The following is a 21,577-nucleotide window of genomic DNA, read 5'->3' as shown; positions in this document are numbered from 1 at the left end:
TATCTGTAAGACTATCCCTAATTGGAGGTTTGCCAGAAAGAGGCATAACAGAAAGGAATAACGGATTCAGAAATATAAAATCAGGGCAGCAGTTTCTACAGCCGACAATACTGACGGATGTTTAGAACATCATATAGCCAAAATACCTGGCTGTTCTAAGTACAGTTTCCCAGCAGTTGTAATTCAAACATACAACTCTGGCTACGTAGAAAAAATCACTGCCTATAGTTCTGGAGAATCCAGCATATAGTTCAAGTTACTTCCAGATTTTTCAGGGGAACAACAAACAAACAAAGCAACCCACCACTAACTGATATAATGTAACCAGAGTTTTGAAGTATAATACCTGTTCAGAAACAGTTGGTAAACTTAAAAATGTATTACTTTAAAAAAAAAAAAAAGTTTCAGTTCAAGATTGACAATGATTTTAAACTTGTCAGTTTTGTTTAGTTAGGCATGACATCTCAGTGGCCAAAGTAAAACAGCAAAGATGTTTGGACTGACAAATTATTTTTATTCTGTTTTGCATTGAGTAAACCTGCTAATGAATGACAGAAGGGAAGGAGGAGAAATGAGAAAAATACTGCTGCCTTGATCACTTCCAAACATTAAGTATCTCCTGTTTATAGGAAAAATGCCTAAAGAAAATATTTGTTTCTGCCTCACACCCAAGATCATCTGAAATATCTCCTCTTTCACCACATAAGAAAAGTTACAAGACAGTTAAATGGGAGAGCAAAATGACAAACTGATATAAGAAATCTTTCACAAGTTTACAACATTTTTATAAACAAAAAAAAATTTACTCCCAAATCTAAAACTTGGATATACTGTTGACACCCAAAGAAAAAAAAAAACAAAACACATATTTAAATCTGGTTTTAAGCACAGACAGAATAGCATCTTTATAAACTTTAAAAAATTACTTTTTACAGTACAGAAACATTCTCTATATGGATCTCTTTCTACTAGTACACAGAGATCTTTCATTTCTGTGGGTGGAGGATGCAATTGTATTCAGTATAGTACCAATTTAACACCAAAATGTGAAGACCAGTTATAGCTGACCCACACTTATCTCGTGTTGTAGTTCTCTTAGAAAATACGACTCTTAACTACTTACAGCATTGTTCAGACTGTCTGGAAGAGAGATCCAATTAGAATTGTAAACTATGCAGTAATCCTTTGTTACTGGAGGTACACCATTTCCAGAAGCGTGCAGGATTCCCTCATCTGCATTTATCTGAAATAAACCAAGGTGTTCCAAATTAAACAAAGTTTAGACCATGAGTACACAGGTCTTCTCCTAAAAAGCTGTCAGGAAAGAGAAAGAGCCTTTAGAGATGATATACATACATTTAAATTACTTGTACAATGGCTAGTTTCATGATAGAGAGGTAGCTGGGGAGCAGGATGGAAAACTAGTGAGGAGCTAGTCAGATTCAGAACCCTATACTTTCCAAGAGAAGTGTATGATTTTACATAGAAAGGCATTAAAACAGGATATAGAAAAGTGGATTAAAGTCCTTGCCTGTTTGCAAAATTTAGAATATCCCCTACTAGTAAAGGTATTACATGGCAATACCTAGAATACTTTCTAATTAAATAATCTTAAGCACAGAGACCAATTACTGTACTTTAAAAAGAATTTGTCTAAAGAAATCCTGGTCTCTCATTTAGAGTAATCTCATTAGATTACTCTCAAAGTCCCTCACGTAACATAATTTCTCGTATTTACTATAAAATACATACACATTTTAAAACCTGTGTTAATTTTAGTGATTAACATACACTAACACTGTACTACTTGTATACTATATATGTAAGTACATGAAAGTAATGTATATTACATGTGTTATCCTAGTGTTAATATATTAATAAAGGCCAGGTTTCTATGTGGATCAACAAACTGATTGAGGATTAGATGTAGTTACAGCTGCAGAGTAGTGAAAACCAACAAGCATCACCTTAAGAAAAATGCTGGATGATCTCATTTTGACTGTTTTTTCTTGAGAAAAAGACTGACCTTAACATCAGGAAGTATCAATATATTAAAAAAAGAAAAAAAATAATCCTGTTGTAGACTTCAGGTTTGTCTGAAAGAATACTGAGATACTAAGCTAAAAGTAGGCATGGCAGGGGGGTAAATCCCAAATATTTGGCAGATGTACGATACTAATCAATGAATGCTACAGAAGTATTTCTGCTCAGGCTAACATATCAGTATTCTACAGCAAGTGAGACCTACTAAGAAAAGAAAAACATGTGATGATATTGTTTCTGAGGTTTATGCCTGCCTGGTTTGAATAGCAAGAAACCTTCTTCAGAGGAATCCATTATATTTGCCACAGTGTGTGAACATCTGCTGGGAGAACTGTGTCAGAGGGCCTGAGCACATTAACTGTTTAACATACAACAGTTATTCAGATGTCAGATAAAATAAATTGTTCCATAATTTATGACCAGTACAAAATTAATCGAGCTTTCCTCTCAAATGTGCTCATCAGAAAGTATAAACCAATGGCAAATTAAAAGCAAAAAACTTCTAACAGGTGCAAAACCTCTCAGACATTTCCACCCAAAGCTCTTTCTGTTCCACAAAGGAAAATAAGAATTTTCTGTGCTCCAGAAAATCAAGTGTTAATGCCACACAAGCACAAGTCTGTCTAAAAGAAGTGATTACTTGCTTATTTGATACGCATGTTTTGTTTGGCAAGCTTCCCTGCTCTAGGGATGAATTGGAGAATACAATTCTTGCTCACAAGATGGGGGAGGGAATACCAGAGCATGATGTTTACCCTGGTGCTGCTCTAAAGAGCGTTTAGAAGTTAAAAATAATAATAATAGAATGGCTCAGGTTGGAAAGGGCCTTAAAGATCATCTAGTTCCAACCCCCCTGCCACAGGCAGGGAGATAAACATGACACGCTACACCTCATTTGGAATATCCCTATTGAAGTCATATTGCATCCTACTGAACTTTTAGTGTTTTACAATTACTACAGTTTCTTAGTTTCACAATGGATAAGGGCTACTAGATGGGATACAGGGCCTGTCCATAGGCTGACTTGTTCCAGCATAAAAATGTTTGCACCTGAAATAAAGGCATAACAGCTGTCTCTAAAGGTGTATCATCTACTTTTACTTTCAAGTTCAGACAATTCTCAATGGCCCTTCACCTTCAAACAGGTTTCATCCTGTTTTTGACAGGTGGTTCTCTCATTTCCCTCCTTCCTTTACCACCTTTAAACTGTTCTTGTATAACTCCTCATCTTTCACAGAAAAAAAAAAAAAAATCTCATAGTGTCTCTTAATCCTTATTATTCCTAATACATTCCCCAGTCACAGTAGGGGTATAAGCTTGGGCTGACTGTTCCACTTACAGGTGTAGGGGTAATCCCATCCTGTAGAACACCTGAAGTTACGGGAACCAGGGGACAGAGTGATCAAGCCAAGCCTGTATTTACAATACCCATCACATTTAGCATCTAGATAAGACACAAGAAACTCAAATGTGCAGAACAGGAACAAAGTATTTTGTATGTAGCAAGTAACAACATGAACTTCAGAGAAATGTAAAAAGGTAGAAAAAACGAAGCATGAACAGCACAAGCAGCATCTTGCAGTTCTGCTATTGGCACTGTGACACAAACACTCCTTCCCTAGGGACATTGTGACCGGGGAACCAGTGCCTGTGCTCAGGCAGCAGCGCTCCTTCCCCGCACATCAGCGCTATCTCCTCACCTTGTCACTCTGTACTGCACTTGAGGCTCAAGGAGCTGACCTAAGTGCTCACCACTGCCAGAACCGGCCCATTGAAGCGTTTGTAGAGCAAAAAAGGCAGGACACAGGGCCTGGAGTTTTACAGGCAGGCAGAAAAAGTCCTTTCCTCTGTCAGCAGCAACAAACCATTGGGTTAGGATCAGAGAGTAATGGCACTGCTGAGAAAACCCTAATACAGCTGATGAGAGCTGCACAGGGCTCACAAAGACCAAGGAAGCACTTTGCAAGGATGGACACAAGCTACTTCGCCCAATGCCATTCCTAAGGTGATTTAAAAACAAACAAACAAACACACACAAATACAAACAAACAAACAAACAAAAACACAACTATTGTGCTCCATGCCTGCTGTTGTGAATATCAAGCTGTGACTGCCTACACAGGGAAGTACTCTGGATCCTGCCTTATCAAAACAAGCACAAATTACGTTAAAAAAAAACAAGAAACAAAGAAAACAGACACCTGAGTGGAGCAGTACTTAATGGTGGCATACCCTTTATTTACATGGCTTCAACAGCTTACGAAGGCTTTCGGTTTCCCCATTTCCCCTGCCAGAAGGGGAAGGTAGGCAGCAGGGCAGCCACCAGGCTCCCAGCGCACCGCACGTCAGGATGTGGGGAAAGGCTGCCAGGGCGCCCCGTCAAGCGACCAAACCGTCCCGCAGGACGGCCGAACAAACACAAAACCAGAACACAGGCACACCACAAGCTCTCCCCACCACCCGCTGCCTGACTTAGACCCCCCCCTGCCAAAATGGGAGCGCAGGGAGCGCTCCTCGCCGGGCCGGGCCGGGGCAGGGGAGCGGCGGGGCGCCGACCCGAGCAGGGCCCGGCCGCGGGCAGGCAGCTCGGGAGGGCTGCAACCACCTCGGCCCGACCCAAAGCGGCCCCGGAGCGCTGCGGGGCCGGGTCCGGAGCTCCCCCCCACAGCACCGTACGGAGGAAGGGGCGGTTGGCAGCGCCCGGCCCAGCCCCGCCGCCTTCCCCGAGCTCTCCCGGCCCGGCGCAGCCCCTTACCGGCGGCAGCAGCAGGCCCCACAGCGCGGCGCACAGCAGCCCAGCAGCCCTCATCTTCCTCGGCCGCTGCCGGGGCCTCGCAGCGCCACCGGCTCCCGGAGCGGCTTCACTTCCTCTTCTGTCCCCCGCGGCCGCTGGGGGCTGCAGCCGCCGGCCCGAACGCCGCGGCCCCTGTGTGAGGCCGGCTGGCCCCGGCCTCGGGGCGGCGCTGCCGCTGGAGGTCCGCGGCTGCCCGCGGGCTCCCTCAGCTCGGGAGGGCTCGGAGGGGGCTGTGGAGAGGAGCCGGCGCTGCCCGCCCCCGTTTTGGGTCGTGGTTGGGCGCTATGCTCTCCTCAGGGCTCGCAGCAGCTGGTTTCTGCCTAGCGGCTCCGAGGTGTTGGGCTTTGGTTACCTACCGCGGCCATCATAACCTGAAGGAGACGGTCGGGCTTGCCCCAAGTCTCCAGAGACAAATGTGTGTCGCCTCCCTTCAGTCTTTTGGCATGAGTGGGCACAAACACAGAGCCATGGGAGAGCAGTGCGAGGGGGAGGGTGGGCTGCAAAGCATGGCCCATAACAAATGGTTGAAGGAATGGCACCTTTTGCCCTAAAAAGTGTTTTCCAGGCCATGACTGCTAGGACTGTGATGCACCAGATGTAGGAACCAGCGTGATTCGCAGGAAGGAGGCACGCTGAAGCAGCTCAGTGATTTACCAGCTAAGGAAGTTGTGCAATGTCTTTCACTGAAGGCTTTTAAGAACTGGTTGGGCAGCCCCCTCCCACCCCTACCCAAAGGGCCCGGGCCTGTCTTGAGCCCAGCACACACAAGAAAGCGGAACAAAGATAAGAAAGATTATTGGAGAAAGGAGATGTGGCCATGAGAGAGAGGACAAGGGAGAATTGAAAAATAAGAGGCAAGGCCTCTAAGAGGAGTGGTGAGCTACAATCCATCAGTAGTAAGGGAAAGCCTCAAGAGAGTAAGCCATTTTTCTTGAGTTAGTCACAAACTAACACTGGTTATTAGTTTTAACTACTGGAGAAGGAAGTTTTGCACATATATATTTGTGCAAAACTTCCCTCTGTGTGAATTTAAGGACAGTGCCACATAAAGCATCTCCAGGGAACACTTCCCACCACATTCCGGCTAATTTTCAGTAATTTAAGCTGTTCTGTTGGTGTAAACATCAGAATAACATTTACATACCTGTAAAAAACAAAACAAAACAAAACAGTATTTTGATTGACACAGTTACTCTGACAGTAACAGGTAAAGTGTTGTTTTTTGTGTTTTGTTTTTTTTTTTTCAGTGCCAATTTGCAATTCATTCACGTATCAACGAACAAACGGACTTACACATCTTGTAGATTTGCTAAGCTGCAAAAGTCTGACTAACATTTCAATGTGCTTAAACAGTGCAAGATAATGGTACACCATGACACAGCTAACAACTCATATTCCATGCAGAATTGGTATTTAAAGGACAGCTAGTACATTGTCCATCTGTGTATTTCTATATCGGTACTGTTGTCAGAGTAACCGTGACATGTTACACTGTCTGCTACCTCTTCTTCCAAATCTAAGTAGATCTGGATAAGAGATTGATACAGATGAATACAGATTACTTGAATAAATCCTGTAAAGAGCTAAGGGTATGTGTATGATGATGTATTTGGGGCATGGAAGAGGTGCTTAATTTGAATTGCAAGTATGTAGCTGCTCACAAGATCAGATTCCTGGTAGTATCAGGACACCCTACCAGATACTAATCCATCTCCTTGTGTTCCCCAGGAAACCACAGCAGCTGAAAATATTCTTATTCTGTCTGCGGCTGAAAATAAATGAGCTGAGTAAAGACCATTTTTTGGGAGAGCAATTTCCTTTAAGTAAATGGAAATCATATTCCCAATATGTTTGGTTTGTACTCCCTGCCTTGATAGATGTATAAAGATGCTGCATAAACATCTCTCTCACATTAAACACATTCCCTACAGTCCAGAGGGACTGTGCAGGTTAGAAATATCTGCAGTCAAAAACCCTAATGCTAGTTCAGGACCTGGGCAGCTCACATTCAGGACATCCATAAAAACTTCTTACGTAATCTTTATTGACAACTTAAGTACTCCCTAATTTTTACTGTTAGCTTTAGTGTGCAACCAAAAACAAATGATCTAGTGTCAGATTTCTGCACTATGAGAAAAACTAGCTTTTATTTATTTTTGTTATTTTTAGTCACAGGCAAAAGATAATTAGGTTATAAAGGCCTTCAAAGGCTGAGAATGACTTAAAGGCCTAAAAGATTTATTTATTTATTTATTCCCTCTCCCCTGGTTTTCAACATTAAATTCCTTATTTTGCAGGTAGGGGAGAGGGAAGAATAGACAATATAGCTTTACCTATAATCAAGTTAAGATACTAAAAGTCTACGCCAAAAATTGCATCCTTCCTCTACTACCATAATTATTTACATCAGAGAAAAGAAGAGAAATGGCTCTCAGAAAAATCCCTTCCCTAACCAAAGCATCAACATGAAATAAAATCTGTAATGACTCAGGCATTACTAAAGCATTTCAAAGTGTTAGGAACAGACACGTTTAAAGCAGGCTTTGAGCACATTAGTGAGAAAATAGAAACTGAAGCTAAGTGATCATTAGCACAGAGAAGAAATTGCTTGGAATTCCGAAATCCTTTTTGAAGGCATCATGAAATTATCATCTCCTCCCCCCCCTGTTTTCTAGCATATGTGCACACTTACAAACACAACTTATTTGACTCATAAGGAAACATCTCAAACATTTTCCATTCCAGGGCTGTTCTCCTGTCTCTCCCATTGCATTAAGTGCTACTTTTATTTATTTTGTTTTGTTTTTCAATATTTATCCACCTTTCAACTTTTAAATGAACTTATTTCAACCAACCTGTCTTTTCTGTTCCTTTTCCTGTATCTCTTTATCCAGTTCAATCTGTTCTTCTGTTAGCTTCACTTTGAATTACTATCTGTTAATTTTGCATGAAATACTATAAACAGAAAATAGTTGCCTTGTTAGGTAGGCAGATTTGGAAGGGTGGCTATCAGCATTAGTTATTTAAGAGAAAGTATATTGCATGATTTTTAAAGAGCTAAGATTGTAATTAAGAGACTAGACTCTTCATGCTAAACAGTTATTTCATACAAAAATCAGTAATGAAGGGATTTGGGGTTAATTAATACACAAGCTTCAAAAGTAAGAAAGGATTTTTAATATGTTGTGTTAGTTCTGAGAACTTAGAGAGAACAGTAACCCAAATGCTGGATGTAAATATATTTATAGGAAAATTTATTAGAAGGTAAAGTAGTAGGGCAGAATAAAGCAGGTGACAGACTTAACCAGAGCAAATTTTACTCTGTCCTATAAACTCGTCTCCTTCACTGTGAAACCTCTTGATTAAAGAATGCCACGAGGAAGATTTTTTCTGAAATATGCCAGCTCAGAGATGCATACCCACATGGCAAAAATGAAGACATAATGCAGCAGCCTGATGGGACTATCTCCTGGCAAGAAAATGATCCAAAAAATAGTAAGGCTGGCATTTAAGAATTATTTATTCATGTGAACTCATGCCTAGAAACTTCTCCCCATGTCCTACCAGCCTTATCTGAACATCAGGTAATGTTAATATAAGCAATCAAGAGGTGCCTTAGTTTGCTGGACATTATGCAGCAGAGAGAATAGCTGATTCAAATGTGTTTTCAAAGGTAATGTTTAAAGTAGTTAAGAGAAACTAGTGAAAGCTTTCCTCACATGCCATTTTGCGGCAAGGTCACATTAGCATGCATTAATAAATGACTGTAACCTTATTTTTGAATTATGTTTTCAAACTTGTATCATGCCCTCAAAAGTATTGAGTCAGGTTTTAATACTTCCTGATAGTAGAGACTGCAAGGGTAAACATGGATAACTGCAGTTAAAAACATGCTCCTTCCACTACTAGTATGCAGCTTTAGCACATGTTAAGGCTGGGCTTTTAAGCTTATAGATATTAACTTTTTAAATTGCCTTTCTATCTGGAGAAAGTATGATTGTTTGGTCTGATCTACAAATCCTTAGTTTCAGAGAGCTCACTGTGAGAAGGTTAATTACTGGTTATCGTTATAGTCTCTATTTACCTTTAGACTCTGCTCAAGTTATGTAAAAGGTACGCATCTTTCTTAAGCACCAGCAAGATCAGATGCATGTAAATACACTATTAAAAAATCCTATAATCAAACACTTTCTCTAGTTCTTTGATGAAGAATCTGAAATTAGTCAGTCATCCGCTTGTACAGGCCAATGTCAGCTTTAAAAGCACACCAAATTCTCTCTCAGTAGTTTAAATGTAGATTTGAGTCCAGTTTTTAACCTTCAGTAAGCCAGACCAATCATACTAATTTCAGTTTAAAAGAATGGATTATTTCCTCCTGTATTACTTAAGATGCAAGGTCTCTCTATATACATATATATTAAACCACATATTATGTATGCAATTAAATATTCCAGTATCGTACCATTTGAATTTTTCAAAATCTGAGAAAATGAACACTTAGCTTTAATATTTTCCTGAATAAGGGTCGGCCCTTAGTAATAACTTTGGTTTTGCCCAGCTTGGATTTATATGGAAGCATCTGAGGAAACTTAAAATCTGTTATAAAGAGTATCTTCTTCAGACTTAGGTTGTTTTAAAACATAAAAGAAGGCTCACCAAGTAGTTTCAGTACAACTTTGTGGCCCTGATTTGACAAATGATTTACTGTAATGGTCTCAACTGATCACCTGGAGCTCAAAGTTGGTGTTCTTGTCCATCTTGACAACTCTCTCTTAAACAGGATTAAAACTGGGTTAAGAGAACTTCCTCCAATTTGAACTACATTTTTGGATAGTATTTATTTATATATGCATATATATTTTTTAATTTGGTCATGCTACAGGATGTACAGACACAGAACAAAGTGTACAGTAGCCAGACTGCAAGGCTTGATAAGCTAATAAGGACTGAGTTTAGGTGATACGGAGTCCAAAGCATACCCTGCCACAGCTGTGCTTGCAGCAGTCCTAGGTCTGGATCAAGAGCCTTGAGTTGCAGGCTCTTTTGGCACAAGAGTGCATCCTTGTAATGCCCCTCTACGCTCAGAAGCGCTTTCACTGTTTTCTTTAATGCTTCTTTCCTTTGTACAGCATCAGGAGAAAAGGTCTTAATGGAAAGCTCTTGTAGCTGTGGTCAACTGGAATCCCAGCCCACAGTGAGTCCAGCAGGAGGAAGTCTTCATCGCTGTTCAGCTCTGACTCTCTCCCAATGCCTGGAAACTGAACATCAGCTGGATCTAGTTAATTTTCCTGAAGTTTGGGCAGTACTGTGGGCTGAAGTCAAATTCCCTTTAGCACCAATATTTGTACTGACTTTAAATTGGCTTAGAGGAAATGGTGTTGGGTGCAGCAGGATTCAGCATTCAGAACATCTGCAGTCTCACGTTCATCAGAAGAAAAAGCTACCTTCCAAACCTATACATGCCATCATTAGCACATAGATGCTGAAAGCAATGCTAGCATTTTGGGGTTCTCCCTACGTGCTGAAGACAGCTTTGTAAGCCTCTGCAGGAAGAGGATACCAACATCCATTTGGCAGTGCAAGTGGAAGGGTATAAAGTCCCAGCTTAGTCATGCTTTTAAGTGCCCAATTTCCTCCATATACCAATTATGCACACCTTACCAATATTTTGATGTTAAGAAAGCTGTCCTGTGCATTACAGGAAACAAACATTAACTTGCACATGTTCTACTCGCTGCTTCTTCCTTATAAAGAAATACCACAGCATCTGTGGCTTCCAAATCTGCTTCCCTTGCATATCTAACTTTTCTGTAGCTCCCAACAGACCTGTTAGCCTCTTTGACTACCTTCTCCAGAGTATAAAGAATTTAGAAATAAACAAAGATTTTATTATTTCATGTAGCAAAATAACATTGGCTTAGAGCTGCATGTGCTAATAAGTCAAAGTTACTCCATACCTTAAGACTCTGTTGAAGAAACAGCTCTCCAACAGGCCAGTTCCTAGAGAAGCCACGCTCTGTACAGTACTAGGAAACATGTATTCTTACATATACACTATGAACATGTGAATAGTGACAGGAAAACCACTGACATAAGCAGCCTGGGCCTTGTGTGCCAGACTAATCACGGTAGTTTGCTTGCAGAAGCACAAGTACCAACCATGCAGAGCATCTCCTTAGGTGCACAGGGACTTGAGGTACAAAGGAAAGTATCTAAAATTTTCAATTTCAATCATTAACTGCTACTTTGTGTCTAAAATCTCCTGAGCTAGCCCATATATTAACACAGAAAGGTAGAGAGTTAAGGGTGGTGCTACAATTGCAGGGAGTTAAAATGCGAAGTCTCCCCTTTTTTAAAATGTGTTCACATATATTATACATATATATATATTTTTTATTTTTTTTCCAAGCAGCCTTGCTTTTCTAAAAGCGGTGTTATACTTATGGTTAGTCTTCATTTTCTGCCTGCAGCAGAAGCAGCTAACCTGCAACGTAATGAACCAGATCAATTCTTATTCCACACCTTCGGTATTAACTCTGTGGCATGTGATTTATCTGTCATATGGATTTTAGAATTGAAGGTCTACCTTCAGGACTCAAACCAGAAGCATAATCTAGTAAGCCGTGCAAATCAGAGCACTGCCACTACTCTTTTTTAACCAGTCCCACTGAAGAGTGCTCTCTTGGGAAAAGAAAATGCAAAGAAAAACTAGGAAGGAAGATATAGCTTCTACCTCATATTCCCCAATTACCTAACTTTATCTGGATGATTTGACAGTACAGTAAATGAAAAAAGCTACATGAGATTCTGGACTAGCCACATTTGCAGAACTACAAACTACCTGAGCCTTGCAGAAACCCACTCACCAGAGGAGATCTTTTTAACATCCCTGTAACGTGACACTGTTTTCATTCCCTCATTTATCTCCTCTCTCCCCACAGCATTATGAGGCAGACGAGCATTCTTATCTGCCCCTGTTAAGTTTTTATGGCACTGTCACAGTGATGATAGCAAAGTACATCCAAAGGTGATCAAGAGCAGCCAAACAACCATCTCTAAATGGCAGCTTTGATTTTTTCCTCCAACATTAATTACCATATTTAGTAACTTGTAATAAATTTCATAACCATTCCTCCATGGAATTTAGCACTATTAAATCATGCTTATTCTTGCTGGTACAATAAGGTTAGAAGTATTTATTAATCTCAGACAATTACTGTCTATACAGAGTGGAAGTTACAGAAGCAGGTGATAGTCCACAATGGCGAGACCATACAAAGAACTAGCCCTACATGCCTGAGTCACAGGTTGCCATATTACAGGATAACTCGGAACATAGCATGACACCACTTTCTTTACAAAGCCATTCCAGGAGATTAAAGGACATATTAGGTTGTGAAAAATCAAAATACCTTTTCTCAATACTGACTACAGGTTTAAGCAAAAGTATGGTACAGTCAGTAAAGCCTACCAGGGACATCACAAGGTAAGACAATGTTTAAAAATAAAGACCTACTTCCCCCCTACCCCTTTACCTTTAAAAAAAAAAAAAAAAAAAAAAAAACACGTAAAAAAGACAAACAGATAGAGTGATGAGATTCTGGCAGACTACATACAGAAGACAATCCTATACCCCTTGTAAGCTACTTTATTTCTGACTATGAAGAGAGACCATAAAAATTCCATCAAGTCATAGCAGTAACATTTCATTGCCACATTGCGTTGTTGGTGTAAGGTTGTCACAACCTACAAGGTAGATTAAGAGGTTTGACCCTTCGGTATCATTTTCTGTTTTCAACTTGACTGGAATAAAATAAACAAAAAGCCCCAACAACAAAAAACCAACCCCACACTGAACAGCCTGTATAGAGCAGTTGACAGAGGCTTGATGGAAAATTGTGCTCTCTAGTGGAGAAATGTGATTTTGCACAATAAAGTTTCAAACCATGCTGATTCGTCCACCAGACCAATACATCTTCACTGCAGAGAAAAATATCAAGATTTTGACAATATGAAAAGAGTGCAAGTGCCTTGTTCAACAGATTTATTATAACCTAGATAGGTTTATATTGAGTTACATGACAGACTAGAGCTAAATAAGGCTTCTAATTATACAAAGAAAATACCTGAGACATCCTTTTATGGTTGTTTACATTTAAAAAGTAGCGGCACTTAATGCAATAGCTAAACATGTTTTTATTTCTTTTTTTTTTTTAATAATATGACTACTTGGTTAATTTTAATGTAGTCCTAGATAATACTGTGTAGTCTGATGAATATCACTTTTACGCTAGGTAATGCAGTTTGGTTTACAGAATCAGGAGTAGGTTTTTTCTACAAATAAGCTGAATAACAAAATTATCTCTGTTGATTTATTTATAGCAAGAAGAACTATCATGATCCCCAACTTCTTTATTTGTAGTCATGCACACACCACTCTGTTCTTAAATATACTGAATGAGTCTTCAGGAAATACTAACTCTCTAGCTTGTTTTCTTGTAGTGTTAAGAAAAATATAACCCATTTTCTTCATCACAGCTGTCCTATGTTTATTTTTTCTTGGCAGGTATGGACTAATGAATACATGAATTCAGTTTAATAGCACATGAATTAGAATGTATTTTTAAAGAATAATTTGGCCACTTTATGCTTCCTCAACAGTATACAGGATTTAACTTCTTTGAACTCTGCATCCTAACTAGGTTGCTGGAATAAGTCTGAAGTTAGAAGACAAAAATATGAAAGTGTTTAAAAAGCTACGTTTACAGTTAATGTGCAAATTTTAAAAGGTATTAAAATATGGCATGTATTTAATTCAAAAACGAGGATCTAGAAAGATGTGGGGCATTAGATTTCTCTTTTACTCTTTTATGTGGTTGCTGAATGCAATGATCAGCTGTTGACTACTACAGAAAGTAGCATTCTCTTCCTCTTTGGCCCTTAAAGATGAAATATGGGAAGGAAGCATGGGGAAAATATTTCTTTTTATAATGCATACAGAAACCTACCTTTTTCGTTTTAAGTTACCTAATATACTCAGAATAGGCAGCCTAAGACTTAAGCAAAGCCAGTTTAAAAAAGTATCATAAGCCACAAACATAATAATTGAAGTTAAAAATCTGCCTTCCAAAAATCTAGCTGGCAAATCTTTTGGTTTCTTGTTTTTCATGAAAAAAGTTTAATGGATGATCTTATGCCTAGAGCAAGAAAGGGAGAGGTGCACTGACTTTGGGTATAACTGGTGCTGACTCGGCAGTAATTTAAACAGTTGTATTTAGTTAATCCCACAACAGCAAACTTCACAAGTTTCTGCACTGACAGTCATAATTTTAAGTTAGAACAGTCGTCAATGATGTGATGAAAGGAAAATCTCTATTTAAACAGTTTTGTCAGTTCTTATTAGTTTTTCTATTAAGTGATGTAAGAAATAAACTGTAGGTTGCGTATGGCTAAATATCCATATTTATAAAGCACTGGAACTCTAAGAGACAGTTTCCATTTAATATTCTCCTGACTCTATCATTTAAATTATACTTTATTTCACCCATATCATTTAAAATCATATATAAGAAAGACTTCAGTTCATCTAAGAAAATAGTTTCGAAATTAAAGAGACAGAAGCAAGAGATACCCCTTCCAGTTCCGTGCAGTTATTGTTACAGATAGGTAATACCGGGAGCTCTTAAATGTATTTAGCTTAAAATTCAATAGTATTCATGCAAAATTAGCATAAAGTTGTGAGCATACTGTAGCACCACTTCAAATTAACTGATACCTGATATTAGTTTTGTTGTATTAATAATACCTGTCAGTTATACTAGTGCACATATAGAGGGGAGGCAGGCCAGTAACTGAGAGAAATGCTTGTTTTTCTAAGTGGGTAGGTCTGCAAAACCTGTTTTTTAAGCTACAACAGCGTTATCACAGAAAGGCAGAAGTTTCACTGGGTTTTGCAGACTCAGCTAGTTACATCACATTAGAGTTGGTTCGCTATTGAAAGTCATGGAGAAAAATACTAAAGCATAACTCAGTAAATTAATGCCTTAAATTGTAAGCCATCCAAAAATTAGGTCAAAAGTTATGTTACAGACCCTACTTAGATATTCAATTTAGCCCACGTAGGAAGTACAAATATGTTATCTTCCAATTAAAAATTAGTCTTGTTTCTTGAGGGGAAGAGACAGAGAGATAACAAAACCCCAGACAATTCATGCCAACTTCCAGTCCCATCCTACAAGACGACTTTGAGGTTTTTGGAATACAGCCAGGAAGTCATCCAGTGACAAATTACTGTTGCTACCACGACAGACTGTTTTTAAGGATAATTTCCAGTAACTCCTTCAGAAGCTATTGTGCAAAGAACGCAAAAGCTCGCACTGACCTATTATAATTCAAGTACTCTCTCTACTTCATGATAAAGAGGCTTTAGAGAATATGAAAGCACAGTCCAGGAGATCTTCTTAAGACAGGGCAAATGTCAGACTTCTTTCCATTTCCTATAGCTCAGCAGTTGCTGAAGTGCTATTTGTGTAACCACCTTTAGACTTCATGTGGTCCTGAATTGATGCAGTCTAGAAGAAGAAGGGGTAGACTGAGTTAGAATTAGAACATTCATCTTACAAAGTCTAGTTGTCAGAGCCATTTCTAAAAGCATAAATTTGAAGAAGCAGACAGTGCTAGGTCCCAGTAGCAGTGGGGAGAAATAGCAACTAAAAAAACACAAACAACAACAACAAAAAAAACTAGAAAAACAACCTAGAAGTTCTGTGTTAAGTCAGTGAACGAAATGGGTATTACTGTCCAACATCCAACTGTTGTTACATCTCTCAACTTGGCACAACTTTGATTTTGGGTGATGTGAAATCTGGACCTAGTATCAAGTGCTTCCACAGAATCATTATCCCAAAGGGTTCTCTTCACACATAGAGACACTGAGGAAGTCAGACTGTCTTGTGGAACATATCTTCTACAGTACATTATGCTTACAAACTGAGGGGCAATTCGAGAGGGGTGGGGGGGGGGGGAGGGGAGGGGTGTAGGGTGAACACAAAGACAGATGTTTTGTCCTTCCATGATATTATCTAGTATTTTAGTATCTACTGGCTCTACAGGATGCTGAGCTGAGATTCCTGCTTATCCAGGAGCGCACACTTACTGATGAAAAGTCACTACTCATCTCTCTTGTCCCAACATGTGCGTTGTGGACGAAGTTCATTGGTTCTCCTATCATGTTCCGGTCCAGTCTCCGACGCCTCTTCTATAAAAAGAAAGATATCTTATGTTTCTACTCAGAAAATATGAGGCAGCTTTCAGATAGAAACAAGGAGCGGCAAACAAAGAAAAAAGGCAGTTCTGACCCCCCAGTGACTCCTTGTGGCAACCAGGCTGAAGCTTCACACTGGTCACTATGAGAGGGTCAAACACACCTTTATTACTGCTATTTGATTTTTAGCAAAAGCTTTCTTGAATTTTGGAAAAGTCAATCCCCTACATATAGGATCTGAGAACTGCAAACAATCATACTGGCAAAGCTTCTGACAAACAACGTATAAAGCTTAAACACAGCATAACATATCCATTCTTAGCTTTTCTATTAATCCAATTTAATCAAAACAACACGATAGTAAAAGTGTTTCATATTATAATCAAAAGATAAAATTACGAATGTGATAAAAGATGGGATTTGTGCATCTACCTACCGGCTGGGGTTGTTCACCATTGCACCAGTTAAAACAAACCAGGAATTCAGTCATTTTATGTTTTCAGTAGGTTATACGGTCTTGTTATTTAATTATTTCTCTGGGAGTTAAAGCAGTACAAGGACCAAGATGCGGTTCCTAAAGTGAGTTTAGGAAGGAATTGCTTGAGCAGATTCACAGATAAAGATCACAGAAAGCATCTGATGAGTATACCTAGAAAGAAATTATTTAATTTATACTAAAATATCTAAAGTTTTGTAACAGTTATTGAGCAACAGACATTTCAACAAGCTGAAACAAGTCTGTAAGAGAACTGTTTTAGACATACCTCCATCGAGTAGCAGTATCAATTTAAAAATCACTAGGTTCATATCAGAAAACATCATGAAGAAGCAGCACATTTATTGCCAGACAGAAAGTAGAATATATTCTAGTGTCTTTACAGAAGTGTAATTAAAGCAACACAAGAATTAAACTAAGTCTTGTTTAACAGTCAATAACCCTGTTGTAACTAGAGCTGGCCAAAGCTTCTCAACTATTTAGTATTTCCAGAAAGAACAGCTTAGAAGCACAACAGACTGAATGCTTAAGCTTCACAAGTATTTGCAAAATAAAGTATTCTTACGTCTTACATGGTTGCTCTTCACAGACACAGAGAAGTTCAAAGTAAAGAGAACTCTACAACTCCAAAAAGCCATTAAACCAGAAAAAAGGGAAGTTTTTTTTTTTTTTTTTTTTATCAGCAACAGAACCAGTTCATCAGACAGAGCCCAGAACTTCCCAGAACACGTAGAACGATGAACACAGCAATCCCAAATCAGAATCATAAACAGGAAACTCATGGACTATACATGTCCTAAAGCTATGATAAAACCCAATAGTGTAGTGTCAGTGACTTGTTTATTTTTATTTTTATGATACACCCCCCTTCGAATCAAGCTCAGGCATCACATCAATATTTTCACATCCTACAGCATTCAAACAATGTAATAACATGTCAATTTATTAAGAAGTTCTTTAAAAAGCTTACAGCTTAACAGAAGTTGCAACACCATAAATTCAGCCTTTCTAAATCAATACCGAAGTCCTCACAAACTGCATAAACTCCCCCTATTGCAGGCATTTCTTATGTAGTTCCACAATTATGTAATTAGCACATTAATTTCTTTCACCTTTGTAGTTCTATTTCACTTTGTCACTTCTCACACTTGAAGCAGATTTTTTAAATTTCTGCCATTTATCTTTCAAAGTGTTTACCACATTTGCTTCCTAGCTTTAGGTGGTCTATATGATGCATTACTGAAGAAATTAAAACCTCTGTTATATCCTGTGTGGTTTTAATACAACTCATTAGCTGGCTAAATGATCATTTTTCACCCTGCTTCATCCTCTCACAAAGGCCTTTATCACCACTGGTGTCTTGTATGGGTGCAGCAAAGCAGGGACAGTGGTCCCCACAACCGCAAGAACACACAGAAAACCAAGCTTTTGCCCACACTTCACAGAAGCTGCAGACTATTTGGGTTTAGTGCATGTTAAGGAGATTATCAAAGCTAAGATTTTCTTAAAAATCACAAAGTGTGTCACTGTACCCTAATAACCTATTTTGAAAGCAGACTTACTGGGGGGTCAAATGAGTTTACCAGAGTCAAATTAGACATGGGAACATCCCCATCCCAAAATAGTGGCCACACACCCGCTCTCCTCCTGCTGTACCCCACAGCCTTCAGCCTCAGCAGCACGTACCTGTGTGTCACCCGCAGCTCCAGGCGTCCTGCCGGGTGCCACCTCCTCATTCAAGCACTGGCAAGCAGCCAGCTCCTGCCTCAGCAACCCTAGCACATTTGCAGTTGATATTCCTTGATTATAATCCTGACAGCTAAACAAGACCACTTTGGTGTGAATCCGCACCCCAGGATGATTCCTTTGCTTGGTAACTTGCTGCAGAAGTCTATCTGGCAGTGCATTTCATGCTTACCTACAGGTGTCAGAAAAGGAGAATGGAAGCCAAAATGGTGCTCTGGTTTGGCGTGAGATTTGTACAGCAATGCAGTTTTCTCAGCGCTACCCATCCAGCCTGTGGCTCACTTCCACTCCTGCGGCAGCCCTGCAGGTGTCATCCTGGCAAAGAGCAGTGCTGAACGTCTTCCTGTTGTGTTCTGCAACGGGGCTCTTCTTTTCCTCTGCATGAGTCAGGGTGTCATCCTCCCAAACAGAAATGTCTGCACAAGGGCACGGGACACCACCTTCCTCCTGGAGACTCAAGGTTTCCACAGTAACTGGAAGAATTTAAAAAACATCTTAACGTGCTCGGGCTCGCCCAAGACTAATAAAAGCCAACAAGAATCCCAAAACCGAGGAGAAAACAATGTTTTGTCACTGTTGGCACACAGACCAGAACCGGACAATATCCTGTTGTTCTTTCTCTCTGTTTTTCCCCATAGCAGCAGCAGCATCAAGAAGAGAGAGACAAAGGGCCAGGGAAACGGCTAGCACGCGCAGACACAGATGTTGAATGCGATGGGCAGCATACACAGCCACGCTCCGTGGCGTGTAAGCGCCCCAGAGCTTTATGAACATTTAGATATATTTCACTGCGTGTAACACGCCATTTGTCCCACCATTGCTATGCATTAAAAAGTATTGAAAATATCCCTGTGTTTTACAAAGTATTGAAAATATCCCTGTGTTTCACTTATACTAATTCTATAGGAAGTGTAGAACGTTCTCCTGAATGAAGACAAAAGGATCTCCCCTTTCCATCGACAGGAGATGAGCAGCATCATCTTAACATCAGACTAAACACATCTGTTCTCCACAGTTGCCCTACAGACTCAAGGTCTGGCCATGAGACCCCTTTCTGAGGGATCTCGGCCCCTCTGAGACCCCCCTGCTCTGTGCCTGGAACGCGTGCGTTACCCTGGCTTTGCTCGTTTTACTGCTATGGTGCTAAAATCCTGAAATGGCCGTACGGGTATGCATCTGAATGGCAAGGTATGGAAATAATAATAAAAAAAGACAGTGGAACTTGTAGATAACAATTAGTTTAATTAGCTCTGAGCATGGTGTGGAACTCGAGGTGCCTCCAAGTCACCTCACTCCACCACAGGCGAAGATTTCAACCAAGCACACCAGAACCCTCTGGAAGGCCCTCGGAGCCGCGCAGTTACAACGCTGCTCTAGAGGCGCGGAGCTGCGCGGGGACAGCCCCTCATCAGCTAATTGCAGGCCCCTCATTAGCTAATTGCAGGCCCGTTAATTACACGCAGGGCCGGGCACAGGCAGGGGCAGGGCGCCCCGCGGGCCGAACCACCGCAGCGCCTGAGGGGGGGCCGTGGCGCAGCACCCCCCCCGATTTCCTTCCCTCCCCCCCCGCCTTCAGGGCGCGTTGGTGCAGCCCCAGGCGCGGCCGCCTCCCCTCCAATGAGCGCCGCCGAGCGGCCGAGCCGCGACCCTATCGGGTGCGAGCCGGGCGCTCCCCGCCCAATGGGCGCGGGGCTCCCCGCGCCGCGCGCTCCCGAGGAGCGTGCGGGCGGAGAGGGGAGGGGGAGGGGGAAGGGGAGGTGTGTGGTGCACGAGCACCGCCCAGGGGCCGCAGGGGCTGGTGGTAACGGCCTGAAATGGCCGTTTAAATTTGAGGGCGGTTTAACTGAACGTTGGGGTGCGGGCACAGCGCTCCCAGCAGGACGGAGTGTATTAAATTACAATTAGGCTACTTGGATTTAATGGGATTTTAAAAATGCTTTCTCCTGCAGGTCAGGGCGCTGGAAAGCCAAGCTCAACATTAAAATAAAGGGGGAAGAGCGGTGCTGCAAAGCGAACAGCAGGTGGCAGAAGGCAGCTACTAAAACACGGTGATAAATCAACGAGGGAACTCACGTGAAGGAATCCCAACAGCACAGTTAGAGGAACAACCTTCATATTATTTATGCTCTTATCACACAGCCTAAAAACAGATCAAGTGTTCTGTTGCCATTTTCCACAAGCAAGCATATGTCTTATGAACATGGCAGAGTTACCACTGCCAGCGAAAAAGCCAGATTTCACTGAATTAAAAAATTGTCTAATGTGAACCTGAATGGTGATGGGAGGGGGTACCCAAGTTAAGTATCCAGGTTAACAATACTAATGAGAGAAGCCCAGGAAACCAAGATTCCCCAGTCAGCACTGATAATCCATGTATTAATCCACTCAGAAAGCAGAAATTCAAAGCAATACTGCACATTCAAGTATTAATTCCACCACAGTGACTTGATAACTCAAAAGTAAGTTGTATACCAAATATGAAACAGTACAATGAGATTGTTTTAGACCTCTAATTTTATCTGTTTCTCTAAGCAATACATTTAGTTATACCTCTTCACCTGGATAAAAAAAAAAATAAATCAATGTCCAACACTACATTTATCTAATTCATAAATCAGTTTTTACTAAAGCCAAGCAAGACTAAATGCATACAACAATAAGATTACTCAATTTAGCTGTAAATGCATTAGATACCAGTACACTATAGTTATATTAATCCACCATGGCATTTACTTTTTATGCATTAAGACATAAAAGAGTATCATTTGAAAGACTAGTATGGTCTGAACTTTTGGGTAGACCTGTGTGGTGTCAAGAGTTGGACTTGACGATCCTTAAGGGTCCCTTCCAACTCAGGAGATTCTATGATTCTATGATTCTAATGGAGATAACAAATCACAGTTTTAACTGGCATAATTAAGAGTTCACTGAATTAATAAAGATGTTATATAAGCTGCCCAAACTTTCCCCGATTTGTTCCCCCCCCCTTTAATTTTAATAAAAATCTCTATCTAAAAGTTTTTTATTCATACAAGAACAGAACTTTCTACAATTTTAAGGTAAAACTACCAACTATATTTTCACATGTGTTCGATTCCTCAGGCAAATACTGCAAGCTTCATTTGATCAGGAATTCCAAAAAAATGCTGAAACATGCAATTGCAAAAGCATCAATTTCTGTGCTTAGAATTCTCATTTTCAGTAACAGTGGACATGATTTTTTTTTTGAAAACAA

General features: G+C 40.3%; 2 protein-coding genes across 8 annotated transcripts in view; both read right to left on the bottom strand.

Moving 5' to 3' along the window:
- SPPL2A (signal peptide peptidase like 2A) overlaps nucleotides 1–5,060 on the bottom strand; it is a 28,892-nt gene extending 23,832 nt beyond the window's left edge. Inside the window, exons 1-2 of one of the 4 annotated variants that reach the window (XM_038184887.2) lie at nucleotides 4,799–5,060; nucleotides 1,124–1,243 (exon numbers count right to left, since the gene is read on the bottom strand). In XM_038184887.2, coding sequence (XP_038040815.1) covers nucleotides 1,124–1,243; nucleotides 4,799–4,852 — 174 coding nt within the window. In that variant the 5' untranslated portion in view covers nucleotides 4,853–5,060. The remainder of the gene's footprint in view (nucleotides 1–1,123; nucleotides 1,244–4,798) is intronic. The other 3 variants (XM_038184888.2, XM_027465878.3, XM_038184886.2) reach the window with 3 other exon arrangements.
- A 6,958-nt stretch (nucleotides 5,061–12,018) lies between these two features.
- Nucleotides 12,019–21,577, bottom strand: part of LOC113844845 (CDC42 small effector protein 2-B) — a 20,667-nt gene continuing 11,108 nt past the window's right edge. The window contains exons 2-5 of one of the 4 annotated variants that reach the window (XM_027466245.3): nucleotides 18,515–18,815; nucleotides 16,537–16,749; nucleotides 15,993–16,094; nucleotides 12,019–15,408 (exon numbers count right to left, since the gene is read on the bottom strand). In XM_027466245.3, the coding sequence (XP_027322046.1) occupies nucleotides 15,334–15,408; nucleotides 15,993–16,094; nucleotides 16,537–16,590 (231 nt within the window). In that variant the 5' untranslated portion in view covers nucleotides 16,591–16,749; nucleotides 18,515–18,815 and the 3' untranslated portion in view covers nucleotides 12,019–15,333. The other 3 variants (XM_027466246.3, XM_027466249.3, XM_027466244.3) reach the window with 3 other exon arrangements.

The sequence above is a fragment of the Anas platyrhynchos genome, chromosome 11, assembly GCF_047663525.1.
Source record: "Anas platyrhynchos isolate ZD024472 breed Pekin duck chromosome 11, IASCAAS_PekinDuck_T2T, whole genome shotgun sequence".
Classification (NCBI taxonomy): Eukaryota; Metazoa; Chordata; class Aves; order Anseriformes; family Anatidae; genus Anas; species Anas platyrhynchos.
Note: the sequence above shows the minus strand (reverse complement) of the source record. Positions and strands in the feature narration are given on the sequence as shown.